At 42.7% G+C, this 24,979-nt stretch overlaps 1 protein-coding gene across 5 annotated transcripts in view; it reads left to right on the forward strand.

The window, feature by feature from the left end:
* The window catches only part of Ets1 (ETS proto-oncogene 1, transcription factor), a 124,108-nt gene that overhangs the window by 54,632 nt on the left and 44,497 nt on the right, over positions 1 to 24,979 (forward strand). For 2 of the 5 annotated variants that reach the window (XM_020184077.2, XM_074066377.1), the window contains exon 1: positions 6,278 to 6,498. The exons of 2 other annotated variants lie outside the window; for them this stretch is intronic. In XM_020184077.2, the coding sequence (XP_020039666.1) occupies positions 6,417 to 6,498 (82 nt within the window). In that variant the 5' untranslated portion in view covers positions 6,278 to 6,416. Of the gene's footprint in view, positions 1 to 6,277; positions 6,499 to 6,539; positions 12,600 to 24,979 lie in introns of those variants that run through there. One more of the 5 variants, XM_074066375.1, reaches the window with a different exon arrangement.

The following is a 24,979-nucleotide window of genomic DNA, read 5'->3' on the forward strand; positions in this document are numbered from 1 at the left end:
TCCCTCTGAGACATTTTTTATAGTTTTGACTGTTGGCCTGCAGGACAGTTAAATTGGCTTTGTGAAGGTATTGGATACTTTCTCAGATCTTAATTTCAGTCTGGAATCCTGGGGACCTAAGGCCTAGAAAACGAAGACGTGGAATCATTGTGACTGTACCACCTCATCTTCCCTCTCCCACCTTTACCACCTATGACTTATTTTCTTATCCTTCTCAGAGGAGGCCCTTTCTACTGCTTCCTCCTTTACCACTGTCCCTTTTCTTGTCAGACACATGTCTTCTAGTGCTAGCTGCTCCCTCTGCTTGACTCCCAGCACCAAGAATGGGAGGGAGAAGTTCTCCGTCCATCTCTGTTCCTGATTGCTACCTATGTTGTAGTCCTTTGGGGCAATTGACTTGGCATTTAAAAATGAAAGTGGGTGGGGGAGATGGAAGAAGGTTCCACAGTGAAATGATCTTAATGTGAGATGCAAGCCACAACTGCAGAGAACATCTGTTTTGAAGTTTGCTGTTGTCTTTGTAACCCAAGAGACAAGCAGGGTAAGATCAGAGGAAGGCTGTTGCCTTCCACCAGGAAGAAACCACCTGCAGTCCTGGGGGCATGTGTGTGGCAGGGAATCCTGCTCCCATGGGGTGCCTGGCCCACCACTTCTGCCACCTTATTCAGGAACGTGGGTTCTCCTGTCATCTGTGCGAATTCCATTATCCCTCCACCTCCTCATGAAGCCACAGGCCTTGGAGGGCAGCCTGTATTCTGTGTTGTCTGGGCCCAGGAGAGAGCAACTGTTCTGGTAAACATGTTCAATCAGTCTCAGGGAAACAAACTGACCCTGGGCGGGGAGGAAGCCTCCAAATTCTGTAGTCTTGATTGGCAACTCCTCTCTTTCTGTCTGAGGCAAGTCTGATTTGCTGTGAGAAGAATACGTGATATCTAAACTGATGGGTTTTAAAATGTCGCTTGGTCTGTGGATTAGGCCAATCCATCCCACATTGTTGGGGCTGCAGATGCAGTTGAATGTTCATAATTATAGTCTAAAGAAACTGCAGACAGCAATAGAGCCAAGCCAGACCCTTTTTCTCCTTATAGCCTATGCCAAGCTGTCTCCCACAGGGAACAAGAGTGTGGTTATCCTGCAATCTACTTGTCCCAAGACTGCTCATCTAGTGCACAGAATCTTACTGGATTTCTAGAGCTTGAGTCTGATATCTACCTGTTCTGATGTACACAGGGTGACTGGAACCGACCAAGCTGAGTAGCCTTGACTTCTCTTGTCAAAGTGGCATCTGTAAATGCCAGGTGGTTCCATGGAAGGACAGCTGTCAGGGGATACCCTTCTGGTCCTCACTCTGTCTTCCTTACTTGTGTGGCCCTGGAGAGGGTGAACTGCTCTCACTCAAACTCAGTTTTCTCCTCTGGTGAATGGGAGGGTTGCACTTGACTTTCACTAGATCTGGTTTGATCATGTGGTGATCAAGGTCTAAGGTTTTGTCTCCAAAGTGGCACCACTAACGTTGTCTTGAACAACAGTTTTTTTGTATCTCTTAAAACAAATACAAATCTGAAGTTTTCTTCTCCAGTCAGGTAGTACTGGACTTTCCCAAGTGAGGCCAAGGCTGGGCAATTCCTCTTTCAAGATCTGAGAAAGGGGCTTGAAGAGATTTTAAAATTAAACATGATAGTTGTCTCCATCTCCTGTCAGTTCAGGTAAATTGAGGTTCCAAGGTAAGAGAAAGACTTAAAGTGATTTCTCGCTTAGTCTACTTTACACTGGATCTTCAAAACAGTAATAGTAATTCCATATTAATTGAACACTTTTTCTGATCTAGACATTGTGCTAAACGTTTTGTATCCATCACCTCATTTCATTCTCCAAATAGCCTTAAAAGGTCGGTGCTATATTTTCTCCTCTCAAACATGAAGGAACTGAATTTCAGAATTGTTTAAGTGACTAACCCCCATAGTAATTCAGATGATTAATTAGTACAGCTAGAATTGAATCCCGAATCTTATTCCAGAGTCCACGCTGTTTACTACCCTAGATCTCTCATTAAAGAGAATTTTTCAGGGCAAAAAAGACCCCCAAGTCTTCCCCTCACTCCTCCCCTTCTCCCTCCTAAATAGGCTCTCTTATCCCTTTATTGTTTATTGTACCTTCTAAACAATAGCTAATGAGTCTGTATTACATGGTAGGGACAGCCAGGGGTGATTTTATTCCCTGAAGCAAAGATGAGGTTGTGACACCAAAATGTTAAGCAGCCTGGGTGAGGTCATGGAGCCAGCCTGCAATCTGCAATACCACGTTGTCATTCCAGACTTGTGTTCCTAAACTGACCCTAAGCCCTTTTGGAATTTGAGTTTAATTAATAGAGTTATTTTAATTGTCTTCTCTATCTCCAGTTTTCCCTTTCCTTGCTGCTTGATAATGGTAGATACTGAAGCCCCAGACATGTTCCTTCTCTAGTGTGCTTTTCACTGAACATATCACATAGAAACCACTTGGTTCAGAGTTAAGTTTTTGAAGCCTTTTTTAGAGTATAACAGGGACTGTTGCCTTTTTTCAGACAAAAAAGACCACAAATGCAGCTCAAACAGGTTGCTAATTGAGAGCTTGGGAGCTTTTTTTTGTTTTTTTTTTAAATCTTACATTTATACCAGTAAATCAACATCTGTGAGTCATAAACTTACTCTGGATCATCCGTTAGTGGTCTGAATGTTTTTGTACCTGCCTTCAGTAAAGCACACTGTTGCTCAAATCTCAGATTCTTTGCTTTGTTGATGTTCAAGATTCAAAATTTTAGCTTACTTCTGGAGAGGGAGATTATGTCTCCCATGATTGTTTGAAATTAGTTGTATTTTTATATTTTTGATTCTATTGAGGTTGAAGTGAATTGAGAGAGGAATATAGAAGGGAAAAATTGTGTTTTTTACATAATCCATGTTTTGATGCCATTCACGTCTAGCTTCATACTCTTGTTCTTCAATTCCTTTTCTTGGCTTTTTTTTTTTTTGCTTGTGTTTTGACTTGGTGTTCCTGTTCTAAGGAGTTCCAGCACTTGGCTGGATGTCTTGCTGGATGGAATTAGCAAAAGTCACAGGAATGTTTGAAAATACAAATCTGTTTTCTGTCCAGTGCATGAGACATCACTGTATTGTAAGCAAAAGCAAAAAAGTGTTTGACTTTTTTTTCCTCTGAGTCCCTTAAAAATGATCTTGAAATATGGTGCTCAAGTTGGTGGAAGGTGAGGCTTGGCTGCTCTTGTTTCACTTACAGGGAAACTGAGGTATATGTGAACCTGAGTGGACATAAGTGCTGGGAATAGGTGTTTTGCTCTACCATGAGGGATAAAGGGCAGAGTTGCTGACATCATTTAGTTCATCTTCCCAAGCCATAGTATATCAAAGTCCCTTAACCTAGGGATTAGGAAGAATTAGGAATTAGGAGTTAAGAATTGGTGGAAAAGTAGAAAAGCATAAATATCCAGAAAGCTGACAGTTCCTCATTTAACACATATTTATTGAACTTCTATAATGTCTTAGGCATTGGGCTAAGTATTTTTTTTAGGATATGAAATAGTAATGTCATTTAAAGTTCATAAGAATATTTAGAAAAATCTACAAGTGTCCTAAAAAGAATAAAAATTTCATTTTATCAAAAATTAATTAACCAAGTATGACACAGGCCTGGTTGGATTATTAATGTCCCCAATATGTCAAAATATTTTAACTTGACCTTATTACTGCTTCCAAGGGAAGTTTCAACCAGATTCAAGGCTAAATGAAAAACTTTTGATGATGTAAACAACATTCATAATTAGTATCACCTAGAAATAGCTTTCCTGGAGGTCCATGGTGGCCCCAGGCTGTCTCTCCTGTTTTGCCCATCCCCATTCTCTGATTTGGACATTTGAACACTTGAGCTTCTGTGCTTCTGGACTGGGTTAGAAACAGAATGACTGACTAGTTGATTTGTCTTTGTTGAAGCATTAGAAGGAACAAATTCCCTTCCCGAGTGTTGCTCAAGTGGCAAGTGTTTACAGTTGAATCATGGTGGGCTGTTTGAGAGTCTCATGTGAATGTTAGCAGCAGTGTTTAGGTTAGCTTGGGGAAGAAAGTGGAGGAACAGACCTGTGCTGAGGAAGCTGCATTTGCAGAGAAGTACTCATACTTGGATTAAAAAATTCCAGCATTTTCATAAGACATCATCAACAAAATAAAATTCCCTGAAGCAACTGTTGATTTGTTCAGTTTTCCTACTTGTGTCACAGTGTGTAAGGCATGGCTAGTTCAAGAGCTTTTTCTTTGCTGCGTATTTGGGTGTGTGAATATACAATTCATTCATCAGCTGTTTCCTTAAGCTTTTCCCAGGATCCAAAGTGTCTGTTCTTGTCATCTGGAGGCCAGCATTGTTTTCTTATACCTTCTGGAAACACAGCTGGACTGCAAGTCTTTGTTCTTTCAAAAAATTAGGATTATCACATACAAGTATTTTCCTCTGGTCACTGAAGACAGGGTGTAATCTGGAAGTTGAACCAAGATCCAGAGGTTTACATTCTATTCATGTCTCTTTTCCTGATTTGCTGTGGGAATCTGCAAGTTACTAATGCTCCAAGGAGACAAAACTAGTTTTAGATGAAGGTAAGCAGGTGTGCTAAAATTGATCAGAGGGGAGAGGACACAGAGGTAAGTGTGGAAGTTCAACACACCTTTAGAAATCAGGGAAGAATATTAAAGATAGCTCTCTCTGAGGTTGTTCAGGAAGATTTATGTTTAATTTTCTAGTTAATAAAAGATTTCAGTGCCTGGCTCCAGCTATGTATGTACTTAATGCCCTGGTGGCTCACGCCTGTAATCCTACCTACTCAAGAGGCAGAGATCAGGAGGATCGTGGTTCCAGGTTCCAAGCCAGCCCTGGCAAATAGTTTGCGAGACCTTATCTCATAAAAACCCATCACAAAAAAGGGCTGGTGGAAGTGGCTCAAGGTGTAGGCCCTGAGTTCAAACCCCAGTACCACACACACAAAGATCAACTCTCTCCATTTATAATCACCAGTGTATCATGGCAAATCGTGAATTATTTGGCTTCATATTGTGTTATCTGAGGAGTTGGGAATTTCCCTAATATAACAATGGCTGTGCATTGAGGGTCTCCTGGACTTCCAATGGTGTACTTCAGAAATTCAAACCAGAGAGCTGCATGCTCCCCTTTTGGGAGCGGTGGTGGCAGGACGGATAACAGTTTTATCTAATGGAGAGTCTGAAAGATAAAGTGACATAATTAGAGTAATTGAATAAACAGAAAGAAACTATGTCTTCTACTATTGGTGTAAAACTGGAAGCTTATGGAAGCTCATTTTGGGTCCCCCAGGCTGGAGTCCCCCGCTAATCCAGGAGCATTTGGGTCTGCCTTTGGGGGGTCTCCAGGCGGCTGGAGTCCAGTAAGCTAGGTTCTGATCAAGTGCCGCGAAGCAAGACTTCTGCTCCCTGTCACTTCTTAACCATTCCACGGATGGGCTCTGAAAACTCCACGGGTGGGTTCCTGACTCACTGCCCGGCGGCTGGGGATGGGGACCCAGCTCACGAATCCCCCGCGCCTGCCCGCACGCGCACCCCTGCATCCACATGCCTCACGTCCTGTGTGTCAGTCTTTGTGAATGAATGATGTACACGCACTTGCAAAACTATGCTGCTGCCGGGAGGGGGGCAGCAGCGGATGACCAAACCCTCAAGAATGCGTGGAGAATCAGATGGACTTCCCCGAAACAGTGGAAGCGGCCCCTGCGCGCAGCCTGCCGCCAGCCCCAGGCCCTTCCTCCCGGCGTGGGCTCCGCGGCCCGCGCACTCCGCTTAGCTGCAGGGCGGCCGCGCAGCGGGACTCGGCGCGCCCCCGCCCTTCCTTTCGCTTTAGTCTGAGGGCGGTGATTGGTCGAGAGCACTCGGGAGGCTGCGCCCTCCCCTCTCCCCCTCCCTCAGCAGACCGCCGGGGCTGGGCGCGCGGACCCGCGGCTGGGCGCTGGCGCCGGGAGAAACGCCCTAAAGAGGAGGGGAGAGCGCGCAAGCGAGAGGGAGGGAGGGCGATCGCGGCCAGGGAGAGTGAGCGAGCAAGGGAGCCGCGGCAGCCAGCGGCGGCCGAGAGGAGCGAGCGAGCGAGAGGGCGAGGGAAGCGAGGGAGCGAGCGAGGCGGGGACCGAGCGCGCTCACTTCTCCGCAAAGTGCCAACTTCCCGGGAGACAGTGCCGGGCGCGCACCGTCCCGGCACGGGGCAAAGTCGGCGGGCATTTGGGATTTTAGGGAAGAAAGTCGGATTTCCCCCCTCCCCCGTCCCCTTTCCCTTGTTAAGAATCCTCATTAAAAAGAAAAACAACAACAGTAACAGCAAACTTGCTGTCATCCCGTTTGCCCCCCACTCCTGGCACCATGAAGGCGGCCGTCGATCTCAAACCGACTCTCACCATCATCAAGACGGAGAAGGTCGATCTGGAGCTTTTCCCTTCCCCGGGTGAGTGGTGACTGCCGAGGCCCCCCCCCCCAACCCCAGCTCCGGGGTCCCCTCCACTTTTCCTCTTCACTGCTCCCTTCTGGGCGCTGCATTTCTACAGGGGATGCTGGTGGCTTCTGGAGAGGGAGAGGCCAGGAGGAGGACTGTAGGTGGCCAGAGACTCTTGCTTTGGGGGGTGGTATTTATTTTCACAGCTGCGTTTTTGTGAGTGGTGGGAAAAAGCTTATAGAATTCCCATATTTCTGTTTTTTATTTTCCCAAATGGGCGAGAGCACTCTGGACCTATTTGTTCATGTTAAGGAGTGGGTCAGATACTGTCTGGAAGGACATCATCCCCTGAGTCTGCATCCCCCAGTATTGGCACTGGGCAGTAAGAGATGAAAGGGTGTCTAACCTTCAATCACGTTTTCAAATAATGTCATGCCTTCCCTAGCTCCACTGTCACTTGTCCTTTGGCTGTCTAGCTCCTCTTTTCTAGGTTGAGGGTAAAGCGGTGACAGGAGAACTGAAATTACCCTCTGAACTCTGGGAAACTCCGATCCTATTCATACAGGCTACTAACTTTACCCATTTCTGTTCCACTGTATTTTGGTCTGTGGTACCAAAGACCTAAGAAAAAGAAAAGCATCCCAACACTAGACATGACTTAGTGTCTTTGGTTCATGGTGTTGTCTAGAAGAGAGGAAAAGAAATTTCTTTTGGTCTAAGGCACGAATTTGGTGCTAAGCAGATGGAGTCAACTCTACAGGATTCCTGGAACGAATGTAGTTTGAGAGAGAACTTTTAGGTTGGGAAGTGCCAGTTGTCCTTAGAAATGATTTTGGGGGTGAAAGTATAGAAAGATATGGGGAGAAGGTGGTGCATTCTGGAAGATAATTGTAACATTCACCTCAGTTGTATCTAGATGATCACTAACTTTAGTTGTTCCTGTCCTTTCTTTGCCTTTGTCATAACTAGTTTGTTAGTTTAACCCTTTCTTAATCTGCTTAAATTTTCAACATGAGCCAAGCTGATGTTCTGTCATTCTGAGATTCTTCAGAAATGTTAATAAAGACATTGAGATCTTGTTGCTTCTCCATGACCTCCTAACATTCAGCCTGGAGATTGCTCTGTACAAAGAAGGCTGAGTTTGTCACAGCTTGATGATGGTCAGAGCAATGCTGGGGGCATTTCAGGCGTTGAGGGCTGCAAACCAGAAGTGATGTTGCTATGAAGGTTGTGTTTGGGGGTTCAAAGAAGCCAGGAAAAGTTCTGTGTGTCACAATTGATACAAACCATATATAGTAGAAGTGAAAAGATAGTTCACAGCAAAGATATAAACTCAACTAATAGACCCTTTCCTTAAGAATGACTTGTTTATATGTGTTGTTATGTGTGTTTATGGGGAAGAGACAGATTTGGTCATCTGGGAAATATCATGTAGATATGTCAGTTTACATACCTACCGTGGGTCTTTCTTGCTAGAAATGAACAAGAGCCCCTGGCAACACATGTTTTAGATCACAGTAAACAGCTGAAGCATGTTTTTTGGTAATTTAATATTAAATATTAGAGATTTAAAGTATATGGTGCTGTTACTTCAGTTATTGATAAAAATAACCCCAGGCAAGTAATTTTACTTAGCTTTCCTGTCTGTAAAATGGGGATAGTATGGCCTAATGCTACAGTCACTGTCTGTTACAATAAGCACCCTTATAATGACTTTCTTGTTCCAAAAAGGTTCCTAAGCCACCAGTCAGATTTTGTAAGTGACCTTCAATATTTCTAGTACTTTCTTGGGGGAAAATAAAGAGGGAAACTTGAAAATATATGTACAATACGATAATTGCTTTTTAGCTAATTTTTTCTGGACTTTATTTGCTTATATGTAAGTATTATAACTATACCTTAGAGAGGGAAGTAGAGGCACATAAAAGGTAAGTAACTTATGTAAAAACGTCCAGTCAGTGGCTGAGTAGAATGAATGTGTGTAACTTCTCAGTGTACATTGCCATGAGTAACATTCAAGTTACTTGTGAAAGCTTAGCAAAGAAACGTCAATTAAGACTTAAACTTGCAGGTGCAAAAATGGAAGAACCCTTGGCCAAGGCTGCCTGCTTTCACCAATGGATGGATAAGACATTGACTAAATAGAGATTTGCCTGGCTCATCAGACCATATAGGACATGTGTTTAAAGTTTAAGTGCTTACACTGTGGCTTCAGATCCATAGCTGTGAGTTAAGTATTTGTCAGTATGATTTCTTTGGGTTGCTTAGTTTTTTATGTGTAGAAACTAGCGTGGGATGTTATCTGGCTTCACTGATTAAACTAGAATTTTCCTTTCTTCACACTCCCAAATTTAGCCAAAGAGAAGCATTAGGGAGGTAGGGTGTCCAAACAGAAGTCAGTGGACCTGGAATATTTGCCTGCTTTGTCATTAGGACTTGACCAAGAACCTTTATTCACTTTTATTCCTTATTGAGACTTTACAGGATTTGACAGTGCTAAGCACCAAAATAACATATACTTTGAAAAAACATCAGCATTGATTTTCCATTATAAGTGTAAAATGGGCTATACTGCCTAATCACACTGTTCTCAGATCTTACATAGGCTAAAACCAAACCCAGCTATTGAGTTGTTCCTGGTTCTTTCTTGGTATGGAGTCTGCTGAGAAGGGGCTGAGGCCACCAAGGCTGGGTGCCAAAGCAAACACATTCCCAAGCTGCTTAATTTTTCCTCCCCTTCACCAAGAAGGGAAAAATCACCTTCTTGGTGAGGTGAACCTGGTATAAAGATAAGAACCAGAGTTCCAGTTCTGGATGTTTACCCATGTATAAGAATAAAAGCAGTAGCCCCAAACCTTGTTCCACCCAGCAGAGGATGTCCGTACAGTGGGGACCTTTATTGTCCTTAAAGATAGGAAGAAGCTTTTTGTCCTTTCCTGGCTTGGTCAGTCTTTGTCCTCAATGTAGACAAGAAAGAAGGACAGAGAAGTTCAGGCTGTTAGGATCATTTTCTCACTGTGTTCCCAGAACCCCACTGACCATGTTCTGTTTGTGACTAAAAGCCCCAGTGGTTCAGGGCAGGCACTCTGGAGCCAGCCTGTCTGAGTGTGAATTCCAGCTGGGCCACTTAGTAGCTGTGTGACCTTGGGCAGATTACTTAATCTCTCTGTGCTCTAGCTCCTACATGTGTAAAATGAATATCAGTAGTCATTCTGCTTCTTAGGGTTGTGTGAGAATTAAAACTATGAATATGTGCAAAATCTTAACATTAAAGCCTGACCTGTAATCATTTCTATTTAACAGTTAACTGGAAAGCAAGTCAACAAACATAACCTTGACCAGTGTAGAATTTTCAGAGGCCCGTGAAAGGGTTGATAGGGGATATGGTGCTGTATTATATACCTTCCCCCAAATCTGCTGTTAGAGAGGGCAAGAGGAGCAAACTTAAAGAGGACTCTTTTACCTTCTTCACTGAGATCTTGTCATAATGAAGCTTCATTCTTGCCCCAGAGAACAAACGTGGTCAGCAGGTGACTTTTAGAGTGTCTTGAGGGCCGTCACAGTTAGAGGTTGTTCAGTCATTTTGGGTGATGGAGGCTTTCACTATTTCCTCAGAGTAGGAAGTCCACTGAATCTCAGGACAAGGAGGACATTTGCAGGGTAGATGGAAATCCATGATGCAGGATTGAGAAATGCATTATGTCCAGTTATTATAAAGTATCTCACATTTTATTTATTTATCTGGTTGGCAGAGCTTGCATTCCTGGCATTTTTGGTTGGTTTGTGTTGCTGGTTTTTTTGCCTGTGTAACTTTTTTTTTTGTTCCCCTTAAAGAGGCCAGACCACCCTGGAGGAGCATTACCTCCCTCTCAGAACCAAAGCAGCCTGTGGTCACCTTCCTGAAACCCAACTTGCACCAGGCTCCATCAAAATTTCTGCAAAACCTAGAGCTGGTTAGGTCAGGATTTTCCAGGAAAGTCTCCCAGTATCAGAGAGTATAGAGGGTTGCTCTCCACTGGTTGCAGCAACTGTAATTATAGACAGCTCTCTGGTTTGCAGAATGAATAACCCATGGTTGTGGTGGCATTCCATGAACTTGCATTGAAGGTGGACTCTTGCCATCCAAAAGTTATAGGGATATTTCTGAAACCTGTATTGAGCTTGTGTTGTATGTGTAACACATTCACATAAAAGAGCACTTTTATGCTTACTCTGCGATAAGTATTATTTACTCCATTTTTCAGATGAAGAAAACAATATTCAAAGAGGTAAATACTTTGCCCAAGGCCACCCTTTAGAAACTTAGAAACTGATGAGATGTGGCAGGCATTTTGTACCTGAAGTAAAAGCACAGTGTTAGTCTTAGGAACATTGCAAACTAAAATATGGTTGTTATGAGCAGGCAGTGCTGCTTGGTTCTTTGTGGGTTCGGGGTGTGCAGGAGCTCCTTACCATCCATCCAGATGCTTCAGAGCTGAATCAGGGCCTCATTATCGCCCGAGTGCTCTGGAAAGCTTGAGGAAAGGTTGTCCTCAGGCCTGGTTGTACAGGATGTGTTGTTTTAGGAAGAGGCTTAAAGGTTCCAGCAGCACTGACTTTAGAGGGTGAAGTAGAGAACCAGGTTGCTTATATTTTCAGGGTTTTCCAGATGCCCTTGGTTCTCACAGGTGGGAAGGTTATCATGTTCACTTCCAAGGTCAAACCTTCCCTGAGCTCATTTCACCTCCTTCATCACTGGTGCTACTTTGCTCAAAATCTGAATGATGATAGATGTCAGTTGGCAAATGAGTTCATTTTCTGAAGACCTGCTCACAGTTTAATTTTCATGCACACAAAGAGGCTATGAGTAGTTAAATTTGTAGTCTATGCAGCAAATAACTTTTTTTTCTCTAAAATTTAGGCTTTTTTGGAGTCTGTTTCATGTGTCAGGAACATGGTTTGGAGTTGTCATTGGATAACTAGGGAAAGACAGCCCACCAGCATGTGGGTAATGGAGAATCAGATTCCCTGGCTCCTTATTCATGGCCAAGGTCCTGTGTCCTTTATCACTGCATTTTGGGGTACTTAGCATCCTAGGGCTCACATGGTCATCACAGAGAGGAATTTGTTTATGAGCAACACGGTTCCCTATGCTTTTATTTAGTAGCTCCATAATGACACATCGGTCCGGACCCAGTTCCCTGATCAGATGGACTCTCTAATAGGATTTACCTCTTCTTTCAGTGTTATGGGTCTGTGCTTTGTTAAGCTGTTAAACTATTCTTAATTCAGGATTAGGAATGTCAAGGCTGTTCCCAAATCTGTCATTTTTATTTGACATATGTTTGTAGCTACTATTTTGACTTTTTTTTCAGTTGAATTGGATATCTTTTTTTCCCAAAACTTCAGTGGATGTTTTCCAAATTACATAGATAGGCTGTTTCTACTTTTCTGAAGCCTTGTGATTATCTGTTACCTTTTCTTTTAATTGTATAGCTTATAATCTTCACTCAAAAGAAATTGGCCTGTAGTATAGGTTGTCATAGGTCTGGTTTCATTGGCAGAGAACCATGCTTACAGATATACTCAAAATATTGCTGTGCAAGCCATAAATATTTATTATTGGGCCAAGTCTGTCATATTTCCTAGGTTCTTCCCAGTGGCTATGGTTTGATTAAGCCTATCACTTGGCACTCCAAAAGTGGTTCTTGTTGCCCCTCCAACTTTTCTGAATTGTCTTTTTTCTGTTGCTTTCAGTTCTGTCTCTGCGAGTTGAAAAAAATATTGATCCAGGGAGTGCTTTTAGACCTATGTAGTACTGGGAATTTTTAGACTGTTGGATTTCAGATCCTGCTGGTATATGGATAGGAGGATCATATAATTTACCATCTAAACCAGCACACTTTTGAGTGTGTAAAGGAACAATATTAATAACTACACCAGAACTACAAGGTATAAACTAGGACCCTCCCAGCAGATGAGGGTCACCCTACTTGGACACTAAATTTGGACCACAAATTTAGTCTTCTTATAGTCTTCTCTCAATTGCTAATCTTAGGGTTTAAACCATCCAGAGTAAGCAGACCAGATTAAGAATTTGAAGCAATTTAAGTTCAGCGTGGTTTCCCCCAACTGTGAGTAATATTTTTAAATTTGTTTTTGACGCATAGCATAATATTTCTTAGCGCCTGAGAAACAACTCAAAATCAACCTCAAACAAGTTCGCATCAAGCATTTGAAACCTCTTGGTAGCTTTGGGTAGCTGTGATAAGCCGTTAATTTTTGCTTTGCAAGGTTCTGCAGAGGAACTGTAAGCTTTTTGCAAAGAGAGAAGAGAGAGGGAGAGAAAGACTGAATACACATGCATATGAGTGAGAAAACGAACTTTTGAGTGAGTTGGGGAGGGGAAATGATGTCTTTACATAGTGAATTAAAAGTTGTTTTAATGTTTATCCTTGATGAGACCTTTTACTGCTGAGATAAAAAGGGGTAAAAGAATAGTGCTTTTTTTTTCCTTCTTGTTCTTGGGGATGAAAATAAAAACAAAGGTACATAGCAAGTCCTTAGTTGTTCAGGAGGGGAGAAGGGATGAGTGGGTTCAGTTGCAACATTCTTTTTGACCTAAATAAAGAGTAGGAGGGAAAAAGGAGAGCAGGGGAAGAGTAAGAAAGTACAAAAGCATTAATTAAAAAATGAAAGAACAAAAAGAAAAGATTAAAAAGGAATGAAAGAACTTATGTGGTATTTCCATTGACTTTTGGAAAAGTCCGTATCTGGAGCAAGCATTGTACTTGACAAGGACTTCTAGTCTCAGGTGGCCTGGTATGTAATCTTGGGCCTGTTGTTCTTGCTCTTTGTCTGTGTGGCCATATGAATACTTTAAACCCCTCATGGGTATATGGCTGGTCAGAATAACTCAGATGTCATCTTCTTGTGATTGAGACATTTCCACAGTTAAAAGTATGGGAGGACCAGTGTTTGAATTTAGAAGAACACGCCTGGATCAAGAATATGCATCTGTTTCCTGTGCCCCACGGGCCCTCTCTTCCAATAGTTTTAGGATAGAATACTTTCATGGGTCAGCTATATGGAGAGCATGGGCATTTCTGAAGCACTTGAAAGAGGTATAAGAATAGAGAAAATACTATTTTTGATATAGTAAATAGCATGAGAAAAATGCTGCAAGTTTGGAATCAAAGAAAGTCTTGCATAAACATGAAGGAAAACGTCTTGGTTGTAGAAAGGAAAGAGAGAAGCAGGTGTGAGGCCAGGCCCTAAGAGAAACTTTGTGGAATCTCAGGATGATTTTTGCCTTTGAAAGTAGGGCAGTTTTACAGACAGAGCAGTGTTAAGGAATTGGCTTCTGAGAGAGGTGATTTTTTTTTTTTTTTGCATTATTTTCCCTCCTACTCATACTGTTAGTTGTTAAAACCTCTATATCAGTTCATCAGAACAGGCGTTAAACCTCAGAGAACATGACAAAATCAATCAGGTACATATTTTTTGAGGTACAAATGGAAAATAACCTAGGTTAGGCAAGGGTGTCTCTTAAACTTGATGTTTGTAGATACATGTTTTTTGAAGTCCTTAGTATCTTGCACTATGTGCAGTGCTATACCTGTTTTTAGTGATACTTTTGTGCAATTACTGTTTTGTGCTAGGGTAAATTTGTTATTACCATGTAAGTTCAAAGTAAGACAAAGTTATTGGGTTTGATTTTAAAACAGCTTTCTGAAAATTTTTTTTTCTGAAAATTTATTGCAGGGAATTTTCAGTGGGAAAATTTCCATGTGACTGACTTTTTCTACCTCTAGTATTTATACATTTTTCCTATTTGCTATTACTTGCCTAAAATTTAATTCTATACATTATACATAGGTTGTCTTACATCATTGAGATAACTAATAAGTGCACAGAGTGCAATGAGAAGTCATGAATTGTAAGGGAGACCTATCAGCATAGTAGAAATAAATACTATGTAGAAAATAAATAAAGGGTCCACTCTGGAGCCCATCACTGGCTGGAAGAGAGTCAGGAGACTTGGATTCTAGCCATGACTTTGCATCTGTGTGTGTGATTTTGGGCAAATCATTTCATTTATTCTGGACTTCATTTTCTTCAATAGTCAAATATATTAGCTGGAGAAGATGGCCGGTAATATTGATATTTTATGACTTTAGGTAACATTTAAGGCTTGGACAGAAGATAGGCTGTCACTCAACAGGTAGGCAGATCCCTAAATTGTGTTTATAGCAACTCATTCACTGGGAATTTTGGGTGCTTCTGTAAAGGGCAACTTCCACAGAGAGGAGTGTTAGGAATTGATTCGAGTCTTGCTCACAGTGGTCTGTACGGTTGTTTCTGAACAGATTGTCTTGGGGTGACACTGGAGTAAGAGTCAATGCCTTCCTCTTGGTCCCCCAGCATGCAACAGCTTCCCTTCTTCATATGCCTTTGTCTCCATGGCAGCTGAAAGTGGCTCTAGTGTGGAGGTCTGAGCTGGAGAAAGGAGTTTGGGGAAGTGGAGTAGCCAGCCCAACTGCATCCTCAGGGCTGAGCATATGGGCTGAGTAATGAGTTATTTCATCTAAGCTGCCCCTTCTTGTTGCTCTGCTCTGTTGAGACACGGTCCCCTCCTGCAGTAGGAATGCATTCTGTTTTGAGCTACCTCAGCACCTCTTCCTGACAAGCCTAGTGAGTCAAGGTTGCTGCTGCCATTTACACACAGGGAAGGGCCAAGGCCTGCATGTGGGGCTGGTCACAGGTGGTGTGTGGGTAGCTACCAGCTGACCCTTCTGCAGGTAGACCTGCTTGGTGGAGTCAGGGGCAGGCAAGATGCCACCTGCTTTGGCTTCCCAGATTCAGAAATCTGCAACTGTGCGTTGTGTGGTGAACATATCAGGCCCCATCTCTCCTCAAAGGCTGCTTTTGTGGCAGTGGTGTTGCCTGCACACAGTTGTTACCTGAAATCTCATTTTATTGATGTTATTTCTACATTTTGAGAAAGCTCTGTCACAGTTACCCTTTTCTTTGAGAAGCAAGGACCTATGTTCAGCACACCATTTTTTTTTTTCCAGATAAACAAGGAAAACTGCCATTGATGCTAGGGTAGAGTTTATCAACTGGTACTTATCTGGGCACTACTCATTCCCACTCATTTTTCTTTTTTCTTCTTTTGTTATGTTTTGTTCATTTTTGGTGAGGTTTTGGATGCAGACTTTGTACCAAGAACCTCATTTCTTACCCTAAACCCATCATAGTGAAGCATTACTCCCATTTCACTGATGAAGAAACCAAGAAGTCAAAACACTTGCCCAAGTTTGCAAAGCTGCTGACTTGGAGTTTATATTCAAACCCAGATGTAGCTACCTCTAAAATTCCATGTCTGCTATCTTCATAATTTTCTGAAACATTTGGATGTTGGTTGAATTTTGGGGAAGCTCTAAGGTCTGGTGTGCATATTGTTTACCAGCTATAATCTGATAGTGTTGCATAGGTTGACATGTAATTTACCACACTGGTGTTTACAAGAATCCTTTGAGTTTTCGAGTTAATGATATTTTACAAATAAGGAAAGTACAGAGCAGAGATGTTCTCCAAAGATTACCTAGCCAAGATTACCTAGCAAAGGTGAAGCCAGAATTCATCAAATGCCCTGACATTTGCATTCAGCCAGACTTGTTCTAAATATTTCTTGGTTTGACTAATAACCAGTACATGTACTTACATAATAACAATAGTAAACATCAGGTTGAAACATGAGATCGAAATGTCAACAAGGCATCCTCTCCTCTTTTGCTGGAAGTGGATTTCCTTTATCTATTTTATACATATTTAATGAGTCCTGATCAGTTGGCTAGTTATGGAGCTTTGAGCAGGTTCCTCATATCCCTGCTATAGGATCCAGGAAAGTGACACAGATATTCATGATACCAAGTTACTGGGTAAACTTGTAGTAAGATGGCATATTAGTTCCTTCTCAAGAAACAAAAGGTAATGTCTAGGTATCCCATAGGCTACAGGACAAATATGAATTTTTCCTTTGGGGAGGGTTGACCTTGGACTTTAAGAAATACAATTTTTCTTTTAATCTAAAGAGATTTGAAATAATTCTCCAATCTCTGTTTTCCTAGATTGAACTACAAGGCATACTGCTTTGGTCTTCTGTGTCTGAGTTTACACTTTTTAGCAAACGAGATTCATTTAATGACTAGCAGGAACTTCAGGTAGATGGAGGATTATATCTGGATAAAACAAAAGAGAAGCAAAAAGCACAAAATTTTGAATCTCACAGTATTTTTTCATGGGAAAGAGTGTGCCTAGGAGGTATGTAAGAACTAGAGACATCCTAGAAGAGTGACTTGGTTCTTTTCCCTTGTTAGTTTCCATTTGGTATGGGGCAGTTTGCTCTGGCAGAGTATAGCAAAGTTGTATTGGATTTTCTCCCTAATACACTGTGCTGTTCTTAGCAATAAAAGCAAGCCCTTTGCATCCCTACCTTGTTTTGGTTGTGCTAGAAGCCAAATGACAGGTTGTTAGACTGAGAAGTATTCCTTTGGCACTTTACTGTTTTCTTGCAAGTGGGTGTAAATCCCAAGTAGCCATCACTGCCCTTGGGTGCCTCTGGATTATTGGGTAGGAGGAAGTGGGAATGGGAAGAAGGGGTGGTAAAAAAATGGAGAGAAGAATTTTAAGTTTGGCATTTTTTAAATCTGGGCACTCAATTCTTGCCAGGAAAATTTTAGACCTCATAAAGCAAATCCTAGTGTGGCCACAAAGCGAGTCTCCTCAACCCAGGGTTCAGCTTCTGGCTTAGTGCCCTCCACTTAGGAATAGTTAGGTCAGGCCTAAGGGGTCCTTGTCTTGTTTTTGCCTGGTTTGAGCATTTTCTATGCTGTTGACTGAGCAAGTCTGTGTAGATGGCCATCCTGTGTCCTTCATTGCCTGGTGTAAGAATCACAACACCTGAGTGTTTTTTACTGGAGCTGCTGGATGATTGTCAGACTTCGGCATTGGCTCTGCATTCTTCTTGGAGGAATTTGCTCTTAGTGAGTGAGCTGCCTTTCTTTGGGAGAGAGTGGGAGAGTCAGTGAGTTCATGTTTAGAAAGTGCTGGAGTCATTTGTGATGCAAAAGGTGTTATTAAATGAGTGGGAGACACTATAGCTACCTGGTGGCTCTGGATAACAGATGAACTCTCCAAAGGTGAGTCATGTGCCAGTGTACAGGAAATGGATCCTTGACTTCATGTAGACCAACAGTTCAATCTCACACCTGCCTTGTCTCCTAATGGAAATCACAAGTTCTTCAAAATTTCTGGGTGCTTGTTTTCTGGTCTCTACATTTATCTGTGTTGGAGGTACAAGACTAAGAGAAGTGAAACTAATATTTGTAGAGGATCTTCTACGTGTCAGGTACTTTGCAGGGTGCTTTACAGAGACAGAGACATTAGTTAAATAATCCTATGATATTGGTGTTTTCACCCTCATTTTGTAGATTAGAAATTGAATCTCAGAAATGTACAGATAATTTTTGCAGGGCCATAGAGTTTCAAAGTTACAAGTTTGCATAATTACAAAATTCTGCCTATTTAGATCCATTTGGAGAGAAAACCTGCCAATATTCTTATGGGAAGCCTTGATTCCTAGGATGCAATTCTGTGTAGTATGTTCTCTTTTAGGACCTCATTATCATCAGGGTTAGGAAGAAAACATCCAGTTTATCTATAAATATTTACCAAAGAGATGTGTTAGTAGAGGAAAAGGCAAAAAAAAAAAAAAATCATGTAACTTCCACAGTGCATTTTCAAATCCAAGAGGGACAAACAGATAAAACTTACTGAACCTTCATGTAGAACTAGTGCTTTGGTCCCCTTGTTCCAGATTGGGAAATCGAGGAATGAATTGAGAGCTCCACCCATGCCTGAGAATTTTCCAGGGAGGGGACATTCACAGACATAAATCTAGGCTTTGAGGCCACTTGATGCAATAGGAATGCTTGTTGAAAAATAAACACACACATGGAATGAATCAACATGTACACGGTGGACCTGGAGTTAACCTCTGATTCAATGGGAGATTTTTTTGGTACTTATTTCTGATAAGGAACCCTCTGGGGGGTCCCTCCTGGCTGTCTGTGCCCTCACCCATATTCTTTTTTGATGGATGGGCTAATGGAAGAACTTTTAAATTTCAGGTTGGCTGCAGAGTCTCAAGGAGTTTGGGTGCTGGGTGAACTGTTTGCAGTGACTGAGTTGTTGCCCTGGGTTTACAGGTCTCTGCCCAGCATTTGCTGCTTACTGGCACAGTGCAGGCAGTGAGCAATGAGCAGACGAAACAAGTTTCCAGTTGCCCCCAACTGCTTTGCTTTGTTTAAAAAAAAAAAAAAAATATATATATATATATATATATATATATATATATATTCAGTACTTTTACAAGTCAGCCAACTCTAGGGAAGTAATATTTTGAATTTCCAAAATCTGGTGCAAAAATACACACTATGTTCCTCCTACACAAGCTAGTCACAGTATTTGTGAATTTCCCCAAATTCCTGTTCCAACAAAGTCTCAATGTGATTTACCTCATTCAGCCGTTGGTACTTACTTATTTATTTGTGCCATAGGTTGTTTATCATAATCTTACAATATAGATTGTTTCTCCTTTTTTCATTTGGCAGATGAGATCTGTAAGTCAAAAGAAAAGGATTTACATTTAGGTTTTCCCATAGTAGTAACTTTTAGCCCTGAAAAGTGAATTTGTCATTTTGAAGATGTTGGTTATAATAATATTCCTTACTTGAGCAGGTGAGACATCCCTGGAGTTGAATTCAGGCTTGATGCTTAGTAATTTGTCTGTAGGCAAATTATTTAGCTTCCTAAGCCTTGCTTTTCTGATCCTTTCAATGGAGATAATAATAAAGAGCTTTCCGGGCTATTTCGAGGATTAGAGTAATTCCTGTAAAATGCTTTTTCATGCCACAGAAGCTCAGTAAATGGGATTATCATTATCTCTCAGGCCACCAAATTCTGTGTAAGTGTTCATGGCTGCTGACGTGGTTATTACTTGAGTGGTTGTTAAAACTGTGGTTACTGTTAACCTGGTTATAGAAAATTTTCCACTTGACACCCCCATAACCAAGTGGGCCAGAGCAGTCCTGTGGTCAGTTGCGTTATTTTCCAATCCCTCTCACGCATACTTGCCTTGCCTGAGTTCAGGCTTTAGACCAAGTTTCCAACTCTTTAACACATTATTTTCAGGTACTATCCTTGGCACTTCAACTAGGCAGCTTTTTAGAATTATTGTTATCAGGAGCTATAATTATTCTATTGCTAAAATACTCCTCTTTACCCCAGAACCCTTTCTTTTCTGGGAGGTTATCTAGGCATGTGAGATTTTAGGATGAAAATTAATGGTGGATGGAATACAGCCAGGCAGGTTTTAGAGTTCTTGTTCTGCCAGGTGTTACTTCCTGAACCAGGTGCCTTCCCATACAGGTGCCTAAAGGTCCTGGGCCCTTTCCCTCCTGTCCCCTAGCAGATACCTGTTGGACTGACTCAGCTCTTGCAGACTTTCCCTAAAGGATTTTGCAACTGAAGAGATCTGCAGGAGCCATGCACCTCTGGGCTTTGCCAGTCGCTGATTGCAGTGGATGATTTACAGCCAGAATCTGGCACCTAGAAAAGGGGATCGTGTGTCTTTAAACAGCTGTGCACCAGTGTGTGTAAATGTGCTTGCTAATCCAGTGACTAATTCAGTATAGTATAAAGCAGCTATGAGCCAGCTGCCAAGGCAGGGCTGTATCCCAACTGGAGGGGTGTGTAAGGCTTGGTGAATTATTTCTTGAGTTCTGTCACACACACACACACACACACACACACACACACACACACACACACACACACACACACACACTTCTGAATTTCATCTTTCCTGAGCCAGAGTCAGCACTTGCCTCAGGTTCCAGTCCTTCCGTGAATTATTTCTTGAGTTCTGTCACACACACACACACACACACACACACTTCTGAATTTCATCTTTCCTGAGCCAGAGTCAGAACTTGCCTCAGGTTCCAGTCCTTCCAGCTCTCCCTTTCCCTCCCCTAGTCTCCACCCTCCTCCCTCTTATTTACTCATCTGAGGGTGGGGCCCTGCTCCTTCTGAGTCAGCCAGGGAACCAATCAGAATTGCTTTGGGGCATTCCAGGGGACAGAACTCATGATCCCTCTCGGAAAAGAATTTCCCAAAAAGATCCCTTGCAGGCACAGTGTTGTGACTGGGTCTTCCTCAGTTCCAGTTTAGGAATGCTACGCCTGTTATGTTTGTTTGTCTGAGCTCTTGTCCAAAAATCCCTCCTAGGTTACCCTCGGGAGTTGGGAGAGGAACCTTTAGTCAAGGGACAAATATCTAATGGATACTTTCTTCCCCTGAGAATCTTACAAATATGAAAATGCAAATGTCACTTTAAATGAGGGCTGGTGTGGCCTCTTCCTGGAGCATCTTTGGTTAGAGAGTTGGAGGGATTTGTTTGTCTTCTAGAGTTTGGGTCCTTTCCTCTGGTCCTCAACATAAGTGCTCCCAGAAGTTGCAGACATCAGGTGTCTGTTCTGGATGGACCTTGCCCAGCTTCTCCCACAGTGTCTCAGTGAGTGCAGCCTCGCTGCCATCTCAAAGCATTTCCATGTGTCAGAGATGGTATGGGAGGTCCTAACCTCTCCCAGTCTTTCCCTCTCAGTAATGCCATCCTGGCTTCATACTGGTCACCTAGATTCCTCCCCTTCTACCCCAGGACATGAGTAGCCTCCTTCCTACCCATCTCCAAAGCTTCTGGAATCCACACAGCTACTCTATTTGGGCTCATTGCAAAACTGTTAGTGCTAGCCATCCTCAGAGTGCTCCTCTGAGTTGTGAGTGTGGAGCTATTGTGTATACTTAGGTGGCCTTTGCTTTTCCCATGAGAAAGTTAACTCCACATGAAAGGTCTATTTGTGGCTGTCAGTCACCAAGGTATTCCCATTGCTTGGTGGGTCAGCAGCTCTCTCTGTATGTTTAAAATGTATTGTTTTTAAAATTGAGATAGAGTTCACATAACAAAATTCACCATTTTAAAGAGTACACTTCACGTCGTTGTGCAACCATAACCAATAACTGATTTCAGAATCTTTTCATCACCCCATAAGACGCCCCATGCCTTTCAGCAGTGATGGCTCTTTTGAATCAAAGCATGCTGTCCAGCAGGGACATGTTCCTGATGAGAGCTGGGAGCGCACACCTGGATGAACTGTACATCTCCCCAATCTCCAAGGACTCGCTTCTCATTCTTTCCTCCCCAGCATGCAAACCCTTGCTGCATTCTGAGGGCTTGCTTGGTTAGACTCCTCTGGAGTGAGTGAGTGTATGTCTGGGCGGAGATAATGAGTGCTTTTGCCAGCTGCATGCAGACAGTTCAGCTTGGGGGAGAATGGGCTGTGGTGGCTGCAATTTCCTAATGGCTTCCTGATGAGGCAGAGCCAGTTATTAGTAGCAGCGGATAAGGGCTGTACATTCTGGGCCTCCCTTTCCCACCTGACCCAGGCAGATGGAGAATAGCTTTGGCTGCTGCCCCCTTTGCATTGATCACTTTTTCTCTGCTCTCCACTTACTGATCTGTCTCTTCTATTGATCTGGAGGTTGGGCCTGCCTGGCGACAGGTCATCCTCTTGGGTTTGCTGCTGGAAGAGGCAGCCACAGCTGTCTGCTCTGGGCCTGCATGGGCGAGACTTTGGGGCAGCAGTGGGATTGGAGGGATGCTGAAGAGGTCTCGGGTAGGTGAAGCATATCCTTTCTGGAACCCTTATGTTTTGCACTCTAAATGCGGTTGCAGTAGGGACTGGAGCTGTTTGTGTTGTTCCTGGGCTTCAGGTTTCTTAGGATTAGTCAGGCAGCTCATTAATTAGGTGCAGAGGGTTCACTTCACAAACCTGTGTCCCTGGCTTCATCATTGAGTTTGTTACATCCTTCAACCCTATCATTGTGTCTTGGTCACCCTGTTGACTAGAATGGTAGTGTTAAAGGGCCTCAAATGGCATGATGACTCTGTTCTCCATTCAGTGTTTTTTAGCTACAGGTCCATAGTTCACTGAAATCAATTATAGTCTTCTTCGCTTCTGGATTGATAGGAATAGCATCCTTAAATTTCAGAGTTGGCATGCATTGTGGTGCTATTGAGGTTGGGCATCAAAGATTGCTTCTTTATAATCCCTGTTGTGCCATAGGAACCTCTACTAGAAGGAAACTCTAAAAGTAGAGTCTGACAATTGTTACTTAATACTTGTTACCTGTAGCAGGAGCAGATATCATTGTGGGTCCATAAAATCCTGTCATATTTGTTGACTCTTTGGATGGGTTGTCCTGCTGTGGTTCTGAAGAACTTGGAAATGAATACTGTGTATCCAGAATGATGAACCAGGATTTTTTGGTAGTGAAGACAAGGAGGAGATGCTCTTCCTTCCAAGGAATGGCAGTGAGTAAACAGCAATGGTGTAGGGAAACTGGGCAGGGAGTCAAAAGGTATAGAATTAGTAACCATGTGACCTAAGGCAAGTTGGGGTCGCCTCCTGAGCTTCACTTTCCCATCAGTAGAGGAAAAACTTGAAGTAGATGACGTGTAAGGTTCCTTTTAATTCTGTGTTCCAGGAATAGTGTAGGAGCAACAACAGAGCTTGGCTCCTCCTCCTCCCCACCACCGGCAGCTTCCTTTTCATTCATCTTATAATTACGTCTGGTTGCCAGGAGAGAGAACTTCCCTCCAAGGAGTTGTTAAAGTTTTATAGCAGATTCTGTAAATTCTTCTTTTCTGCTTTTGGCTGCAGATAAGACTTTGTGCCTCACACAGCCAGAGTGAGACCAGTATAGAGGAGCAGAGACAAGGAAATGGCTACAACACTCAAGTAGACGCTTGGGTGATAGTTATTGCTCTAGGCCATAGGAAAGGCCAAAGGTGAAGAGGTATGGGGGCCAAAATTATAGATTAGGTTGGTCTGCATAAATCCTGAAGTAGCCTCAGATGATAGGGTTCACAGTGAGCCTAATGGTGTAGGGCAAGTAACCGTACTCCCTTCAAAGCTTTTCTCTCTGGGTTCTAAATACCTCCTTAGCAACTGGGGAAACTTCAGCTGGGACTCTGAAATTATTACCTAAAGGCCTCAAAGTCATAGGATTTCTGGCTCATTAGGGACGTGCATTTGGTTTTATAGAACTGAGTGCGGCCTTTATTCCATGAGTTGTTAAACATATAAAACCTGAGACTGTAAACTCCAGATGTTCTGGGTTGGGGCACTGCCATTGTTTTTAGGTGCATTTTGCTGGTATGCAGGATTTTTTGGAAGACTGTGATAGGTGGAGAGGTGGGCTGTCTCGTGTGCTCGCCAAACATGCTATGGGTGGGAATTTTTGCATCTTCTCTGATGTCAATCTTGCTTCAGGGTAGGAATGTGTGTCTTTCTGCCTTCTCCCTACTTCTACCATGTGGTTCCCATGTGGGGCTTTTGAATTATCCTGGGATGAGTCAGCAGGGCCTTTGGAAAGAAGGGAATGTTTAGCCTGTAGGGAGTAGGGGTGGAGAGAAGTGGAGGGAGCTGTGTTTGAATGAAATACTGGACCAGGTCTGGTGGCCCATGTACCTACTTAAATATTTACTGTTTGTTGAGTTTTAGATGGTCAAATGCTTCATCTGAGTTTTTGTTTCCACCATCTACATTGAATGAAAGATGTATTGGAGTGTTTGGTTGTTGTGGTCTTGTACGTATTATCTCAGGTTTTTGGTAGTTCAGGTTTATTAGTGTGCCTTCTAGATGGTCAGAGCTCTGAGCATCTTAACTCATGCACTTCTGAAGTCAGTGAAGGGAGTGTGGGACTGGGGAAGGAACTCAATGCATCTTTTTAACTGTTTGCTTGGTCTGTTGGCCCCAGTGTTGTCCAGCCCTTGCCTGCTCTGTGCTTAACCTTTTAAATTGTAAAACATTTGAGTGCTTGCTCTTATTTCCTTTTTCAGTGTGGAGACAATACCTGGGATAATCCTCTATGAATTGCCTTAAGCTATTTAAATGAAAGGAGGAAAATGATCTTATTTAGGCTTCTTTCAACCTACCCAGGTGTTGACTTTCCAGGAACAAAGAAGGAAGTCATTGCTGTGGTCTTGGAGGCATGAGTGGAAAGCTGCAGTTACTCTACAGGGGATCTCTATATTGAACCCTAAATCTCTTGGTTCTGGGAGATGCCAGATTTACACTCAGGATTCTTAGGGCTGTGAGGTTGAAGTTGATCCAGGGGTGCAAGTGCTGATTATTGTTTGTTCCCCTGTTAGAGTTGGGGACTATGGGCATCATGGAGACAGACAGGAGGATGATAGCCAGCAGGGACTCACTGCTGGGGCTCTTTTCCCCCACCTTCCTCTGGGACCCAGGTTCTTTGTCTATCACAGGCTACTCTAACTACTGGTGGCCCTTTTTTAGTAAACCTGGAAGAGGATTAAGACTAT

Source organism: Castor canadensis, chromosome 2 (genome assembly GCF_047511655.1).
Source record: "Castor canadensis chromosome 2, mCasCan1.hap1v2, whole genome shotgun sequence".
NCBI classification, from domain to species: domain Eukaryota; kingdom Metazoa; phylum Chordata; class Mammalia; order Rodentia; family Castoridae; genus Castor; species Castor canadensis.